The sequence below is a fragment of the Calidris pugnax genome, unplaced genomic scaffold (assembly GCF_001431845.1).
Source record: "Calidris pugnax isolate Ruff unplaced genomic scaffold, ASM143184v1 scaffold140, whole genome shotgun sequence".
NCBI lineage: Eukaryota > Metazoa > Chordata > Aves > Charadriiformes > Scolopacidae > Calidris > Calidris pugnax.
In genome coordinates, this window is record NW_015090896.1 from 853,573 (window position 1) to 861,583 (window position 8,011).

The 8,011-nt window shown below is 49.2% G+C and overlaps 1 protein-coding gene across 2 annotated transcripts in view; it reads left to right on the forward strand.

Annotated features, from left to right (window-relative positions):
* GATA4 (GATA binding protein 4) overlaps positions 1 to 8,011 on the forward strand; it is a 33,559-nt gene extending 25,548 nt beyond the window's left edge. For both annotated transcript variants that reach the window (XM_014948392.1, XM_014948393.1), the window contains exons 4-6: positions 3,318 to 3,405; positions 5,498 to 5,640; positions 7,522 to 8,011. In XM_014948392.1, the coding sequence (XP_014803878.1) occupies positions 3,318 to 3,405; positions 5,498 to 5,640; positions 7,522 to 7,704 (414 nt within the window). In that variant the 3' untranslated portion in view covers positions 7,705 to 8,011. The remainder of the gene's footprint in view (positions 1 to 3,317; positions 3,406 to 5,497; positions 5,641 to 7,521) is intronic.

Below are 8,011 nucleotides of genomic sequence, written 5' to 3' on the forward strand. Positions count from 1 at the left end.
GTAGGCGTCCCGCCGCGTTGGCCTCTCTTGTGCCAACTGCCAGACAGCGACGTCCACCCTCTGGCGCCGAAACGCTGAGGGAGAGCCTGTCTGTAATGCCTGCGGCCTCTACATGAAGCTCCACGGGGTAAGGCCTTCACTGATCTTTACCCTCTTTGGGAAGGTATCAATGGCAAGGGGTGATGTTCGCAGGGCAATTTCTCACACACTAATTTGCTACCCTTTCCATCCAAGCCTTAAAACCCAATAAAACTCAGCCACCACCTAAATTCAGGCACTTTAGTGAAAACCTGAGTCAGAAAAGGGGGCTTGGTCCTCCCACATGGGGTGTCAAATCCCAGCTAAGACTTGGTTGTTGACTTGTTGTGGGAGTGATGGATGACTTTTCTTTCACGGGTGCCCAGATAGTCTCTTTCTGGCAGTGGGGGCTTCGCGTATCTATGTCATGTCTGATATATCTAGAAGAGTCCTGTTGGAGTCCTTCAAACTGCAAATCTCCAGTCCTTCTCCCACCAGTCAGTGGCAACAGGGTCACCAGCAGAGACAGAGGCCTTCAACACCCTGGCGATTGCTTAGCAGCAAACTCCAGTTCTGTTTCTTGTTGCGTTCCCTGGCCGCTTTGTGATGACTAGCCACCTTTTTTGGATAGCCTGATCCCAGATCCATAGGGTGAGCTTATGGGGCAGGTCAGGGCATCCCAAAGCCTGTGGGGTCTGGATGGGGCATGCATGGGAACATCTGGGTGTTGGTATCTTGCCTGTCCCCACCTGTTTTGGTGAGAGACTTTGGGAAGGTCTCTGCAGCCTGTCCTCCAGGGACGTGGATCCATCATAACTCCAGGCAGAAAGGACCACCAAACCATCCCTCGGGGCCACGTTTCTCCACTCCTCATCTTCCATGAGGTTCCGTCCCCAACCTGCCCTGCTCTTTGCATCTCCCAGACCTGCCTGTGCTCCAACCCAGCTGTCCCTTGCAAGCGTCAAAAATGACATTGGCAGCTTGAGCCCTGCCACCAGCCACAGCCACCCAGCGCCCTCTTGTGAAACCCCTTTCCTGGACACCGCACCGACTGAGCCAGGCAGTGTCCCTCACCCCACCACCCAGTTCCTTGCCCTCTGTCATTTACTGGTCTGCACCTTGTCCTTGGGCACATCATAGAATCATAGAATTGCCCAGGCTGGAAGGGACCTCTAAAGGTCATCTAGTCCGACCCCCCCGCAGTCAGCAGGGACACCCCCAACTAGACCAGGTTGCCCAGGGCCTCATTGAGCCTCACCTTGAATATCTCCAGGGATGGGGCCTCAACCACCTCCCTGGGCAACCTGTTCCAGTGCTCCACCACCCTCCCAGTGAAGAACCCTCTCCTCATCTCCAGTCTAAATCTGTTCCCCTCCAGCTTGAAGCCATTGCCCCTCGTCCTGTCACTGCAGGCCTTTCTAAACAGGTTCTCCCCAGCCTTCCTGTAGGCTCCCTTCAGGTACTGGAAGGCTGCTATTAGGTCTCCCTGGAGCCTCCTCTTCTCCAGGCTGAACAACCCCAGCTCCCTCAGCCTGTCCTCGTAGCAGAGGTGCTCCATCCCCCTGATCATCCTTGTGGCCCTCCTCTGGACCCTCTCCATCAGGTCCATGTCCTTCTTATATTGAGGGCTCCAGACCTGCACACAATACTCCAGGTGAGGTCTCACCAGAGCAGAGTAAAGTGGCAGAATCACCTCTCTGGACCTGCTGTGTGTTCGATGATGGCTCATTGGGTACCAGGCTTGGTCCTTCATAGCAACGAGCAACACATGCTGTTAACTCTGCACAGCCTTGGGGTGAGGCTTGGAAAACCCCACAAGAAGAGAAAAAGACAGACAGAAATAAGGGAGGCAAGAGGAGAGGAAAGCTTGAGGTGTTCTGGAGGGGTCTCACTGGGATCTGAGATGCTGCTGGTGGGTTGATGTGTTTTCTTCCTCTGCCTCTTCTCGCAGTCGGCTTCCCGCCGCGTTGGCCTCTCTTGTGCCAACTGCCAGACAACGACGACCACCCTCTGGCGCCGAAACGCTGAGGGAGAGCCTGTCTGTAATGCCTGCGGCCTCTACATGAAGCTCCACGGGGTAAGGCCTTCACTGATCTTTACCCTCTTTGGGAAGGTATCAATGGCAAGGGGTGATGTTCGCAGGGCAATTTCTCACACACTAATTTGCTACCCTTTCCATCCAAGCCTTAAAACCCAATAAAACTCAGCCACCACCTAAATTCAGGCACTTTAGTGAAAACCTGAGTCAGAAAAGGGGGCTTGGTCCTCCCACATGGGGTGTCAAATCCCAGCTAAGACTTGGTTGTTGACTTGTTGTGGGAGTGATGGATGACTTTTCTTTCACGGGTGCCCAGATAGTCTCTTTCTGGCAGTGGGGGCTTCGCGTATCTATGTCATGTCTGATATATCTAGAAGAGTCCTGTTGGAGTCCTTCAAACTGCAAATCTCCAGTCCTTCTCCCACCAGTCAGTGGCAACAGGGTCACCAGCAGAGACAGAGGCCTTCAACACCCTGGCGATTGCTTAGCAGCAAACTCCAGTTCTGTTTCTTGTTGCTACTCCTGGGGTTTATATACACATCCCTGCTATCTGTGATGTCCAGTGCTTCAGAGCAGATGGAAGAACATTCATGAAAGTCAGGTCGAAGCTGGAAGACTAGGTGGATGAAGGGAAGCTTTACCTAACCCCAAAAATTCTTCCTAGAATTCCCAGTGTATCTCTGACCATGAAGGTGACCACCTCAGCAGGGTCAGTTCCTAAGGGAGGTCTCCCCACATAGGCTTGGTACCTTTCCAGAGAGCAGGTATTAGCCAGAAAGACGTCTTCTGCTCTGAGTTACACAGGAGAGTAAATCACATGAGCTGTTTATTCCTTCTGTCCTTATAACACTCAATATCTATGGTGTGGAAAGCCTATCCATTCCTATTTGGGATAAAACAGAATAGAATAGATTATTTAGTTGGGAGGGACCTACAGTGATCATCTAGTCCAACTGTCTGATCACTTCAGGACTCACCAAAAGTTAAAGAATATTATTAATGGCATTGTCCAAATGCCTCTTAAACACTGGTAGACGCGGGGCATCAACCACCACTTGGAAGAATATCTTACAGCTTTGACATATCTCTTCACACAGCGGTGGTGACCAGTGGCCTTGGGCTTCATCTTGTTGTTGTTTTCAATTAAATCAAAATTAAAGCTGGTTTTCATGGAGATTATGAGGTAGAGTTGGAATCACATTCTCCTGGATGACCTTTTGGCCATACAGAAACCAATGTGCATTTATATTTGGGTCTGTAGGTTCCAAGGCCTTTAGCAATGAGAAAAGAGGGCATTCAGACGAGGAAGCGCAAGCCGAAGAACCTTAACAAAACAAAGACACCAGCAGGTAAGTGATAAATAGGGAAATTTATCTTATATCTATATGGGTGTTTCTGACCATCACATCCTGCCAGCCAGGCACCCAACCACAAAATGGGCTGGTTCTTCAAAAATGGGAGAACCTGAATATCTTTCCCACTATTTATTTGTTTATTTTTACCCACAGTACCTTCTTGGTGGGTGGGTATAGTTGATGATGGCTCATTGGGTACCAGGCTTGGTCCTTCATAGCAACGAGCAACACATGCTGTTAACTCTGCACAGCCTTGGGGTGAGGCTTGGAAAACCCCACAAGAAGAGAAAAAGACAGAGAAATAAGGGAGGCGAGAGGAGAGGAAAGCTTGGGGTGTTCTGGAGGGGTCTCATTGGGATCTGAGGTGCTGCTGGTGGGCTGATGTGTTTTCTTCCTCTGCCTCTCCTCGCAGTCGGCTTCCCGCCGCGTTGGCCTCTCTTGTGCCAACTGCCAGACAACGACGACCACCCTCTGGCGCCGAAACGCTGAGGGAGAGCCTGTCTGTAATGCCTGCGGACTCTACATGAAGCTCCACGGGGTAAGGCCTTCACTGATCTTTACCCTCTGTGGGCAAGGTATCAATGGCAAGGGGTGATGTTCGCAGGGCAATTTCTCACACACTAATTTGCTACCCTTTCCATCCAAGCCTTAAAACCCAATAAAACTCAGCCACCACCTAAATTCAGGCACTTTAGTGAAAACCTGAGTCAGAAAAGGGGGCTTGGTCCTCCCACATGGGGTGTCAAATCCCAGCTAAGACTTGGTTGTTGACTTGTTGTGGGAGTGATGGATGACTTTTCTTTCACGGGTGCCCAGATAGTCTCTTCCTGGCAGTGGGGGCTTCGCGTATCTATGTCATGTCTGATATATCTAGAAGAGTCCTGTTGGCGTCCTTCAGGAAGCAAATCTCCAGTTCTTCTTCCACCAGTCAGTGGCAATGGGGTCACCAGAAGAGACAGAGGCCTTCAACGCCCTGGCGATTGCTTAGCAGCAAACTCCAGTTCTGTTTCTTGTTGCTACTCCTGGGGTTTATATACACATCCCTGCTATCTGTGATGTCCAGTGCTTCAGAGCAGATGGAAGAACATTCATGAAAGTCAGGTCGAAGCTGGAAGACTAGGTGGATGAAGGGAAGCTTTACCTAACCCCAAAAATTCTTCCTAGAAATCCCAGTGTGTCTCTAACCATGAAGGTGACCACCTCAGCAGGGTCAGTTCCTAAGGGAGGTCTCCCCACATAGGCTTGGTACCTTTCCAGAGAGCAGGTATTAGCCAGAAAGATGTCTTCTGCTCTGAGTTACACAGGAGTAAATAACATGAGCTGTTTATCCCTTCTGTCCTTATAACACTCAATATCTATGGTGTGGAAAGCCTATCCGTTCCTATTTGGAATAAACCAGAATAGAATAGAATATTTAGTTGGGAGGGACCTATAGTGATCATCTAGTCCAAGTGTCTGATCACTTCAGGATTCTCCAAAAGTTAAAGAATATTATTAATGACATTGTCCAAATGCCTTTAAAACACTGGTAGATGCTGGTCATCAACCACCATTTGGAAGAATATCTTATAGCTTTGACATATCTCTTCACACAGTGGTGGTGACCAGTGGCCTTGGGCTTCATCTTGTTGTTGTTTTCAATTAAATCAAAATTAAAGCTGGTTTTCATGGAGATTATGAGGTAGAGTTGGAATCACATTCTCCTGGATGACCTTATGGCCATACAGAAACCAATGTGCATTTATATTTGGGTCTGTAGGTTCCAAGGCCTTTAGCAATGAGAAAAGAGGGCATTCAGACGAGGAAGCGCAAGCCGAAGAACCTTAACAAAACAAAGACACCAGCAGGTAAGTGATAAATAGGGAAATTTATCTTATATCTATATGGGTGTTTCTGACCATCATGTCCTGCGAGCCAGGCACCCAACCACAAAATGGGCTGATTCTTCAAAAATGGGTGATGCCTGAATGTCTTTCCCACTATTTATTTGTTTATTTTTACCCACAGTACCTTCTTGGTGGGTGGGTATAGCTCCATATTGGAAGGTCTTTGGGAAGAGCTTGGTTTACTGTCTGCTTTCTCACAGGTCCCTCCAGCAGCGAGAGTCTTACCCCGACCACCAGCTCCACCAGCAGCAGCAGCAGCACCACAACCACCGAGGAAATGCGCCCCATCAAAACAGAACCCGGGCTCTCATCTCATTACGGGCACCCCAGCCCCATTTCTCAGGTACAGAGGGAAGATGCTGGCAGTGGGGCAAAGACGGGAACTAGGGTGGTAGATATGGTGAGAAGAACACCCTCAAAACCTCTGTGGAAAAAGGCTTTTCAGCCCAGGGATCTAGGAGTTCACAGTAAGAGATCTATCCTCTGAGATGGGGTAAAACCCACATGGTTTTGTCACCATGTCTAAAGCACAATACAGTTTTTTATCATAGAATCATAGAATGGTTTGGGTTGGAAGGGACCTTAAAGATCATCCAGTTCCAACCCCTTGCCCTGGGCAGGGACACCTTCCACCAGATCACGTTGCTCAAAGCCCCATCCAACCTGATCTTCAACCAGGGATGAGGCAGCCACAGCTTCTCTGGGCAACCTGGGCGAGGGTCTCACCACCCTCACAAGAAAGAATTTCTTCCTAACATCTAATCTAAATCTCCCCTCTTTCGGTTTAAAACCGTTAGCCCTCCTTTTATTTAATGATGAGTGGAAGGTCTGAATGGACAAGAAGTAGCAGCTTTGGTGAAAACATGAAATTCCTTCTAACTGGACACCTATACGGGTCCCATAGCAGGAAAATGCCCAATCCCTTTTTATGATTTCATATGTCTTGAGCTAGGAAAAACTTGGTGATATTACCCCGTTGCACTGCCTGGCTGTGTGTCGAGTGATATAAGAAGTGCAGTGTGAGGAGAATAAGCTCACATAAACCCAAATCTAACTGAGACCAGTCCCTGAGAAGGCAGAACAGGCCAGCAGAAGTGGGGTGCTCTGTGCCACATCCACCACTAGATGTCTTGGGACCAGCTCTGCAGCCAGTGAAGGTGCGTCTCCTGCTGAGCAGCACCCAGGTCAGGGAGCTTAATATTAATTTAAGCTCAGCAAAATTAAAGGCAGAGCATATCATATAATTCACGAGAGTTGCTCTACTTTTGGGTTCATCCAGGGAACTCCTGTGTTTAAACAAAATGATCCCTGGAGGAAAAAAAAAATAAATGTGATTGAAGGTTGTGCTGGACTGATCCTCCACCTGCAGCACTTTGCAGCACATCCTGCAGTTAATACATCCTGCAATCCACAGGAGGCCATTTGAAAGCCAGGAGAACCCAAGGCCAATGGTATCTCATGCTTTGGAAGGCAAAATCACAGAACAGTTCCGGTTGGAAGGGACCTTAAAGATCATCCAGTTTCAACCCCCTGCCCTGGGCAGGGACACCTCCCACCAGACCAGGTTGCTCCAAGCCCCCTCCAACCTGCCCTTGAACCCCTCCAGGGATGGGGCAGCCACAGCTTCTCTGGGCAACCAGGGCCAGGCTCTCACCACCCTCACAGCAAAGAATTTCCTCCTAATATCTAATCTGAATCTCCCCTCTTTCAGTCTAAAACCATTACCCCTTGTCCTATCGCTCCCTTCCCTGATCAGGAGTCTCTCACCAGCGTTTGTGTGGCCCCCTTCAGATACTGGAAGGACTCCAAGGTCTCCCCGGAGCCTTCTCTTCTCCAGGCTGAACCCCTCCAACTCTCTCAGCCTGTCCTTACAGCAGAGGGGCTCCAGCCCTCTGATCATCTTCATGGTCCTCTGCTAGACCCATTCCAACAGGTCCATGTCCTTCCTGTGCTAAGGCCCTAGAGCTGGATGCAGTGCTCCAGCTGTATGATCATTTCTGATATGTGGAAGGGAACAAGATGCCCCATATGCAGCAACAGGAAAGAACTGGGTCTAGAACAAGAAGGAAAGAGTGTGTCCAAAGCATCAGGCACAAGCTGCAACCTGCAGCTCCACAGCAAATCCACAGATGTGTTATTACAATAGCACCAGCCCTCCATAAAGAGACTCATGTGGTCCTCTATGGTGTGAAGCTTTGTTCACAGGATTTTCCTTTTTCCATAGTCATTCTCAGTCTCTGCCATGTCCGGACATGGATCATCTATCCACCCTGCGATTTCAGCTCTGAAGCTCTCCCCGCAGGCTTACCAGTCAGCTATCAGCCAGTCTCCACAAACCAGCTCCAAACAGGACTCCTGGAACAGCCTGGTGTTAGCTGAAAACCATGGGGACATCATAACTGCATAACCTGGTCTTCCACCCATGGACTTCAGGCTGATCTGCTCAAGAGATGAAGAAGATGCCATGTAATCATCAAGTCAATGTTGTTTCCCACCTCCCCTACTCTCCCGCCTTCTCTCCCCTGGTGAGAGGTTCCAGCAAAGAGGTAATGAGGACTTTTCTGAGGTGTAGGAGAGCTCTTATGAAATGAACAGAGAAGACTCAAATCTCAAAGTAACTAATGGATTTGAAGCCTTTTCCCCCCCACTTTAAATGTGCCTCTCTATTTGATTGCCACCACTTTTTATGAAACAGCCAGAAACACAAAGATGGA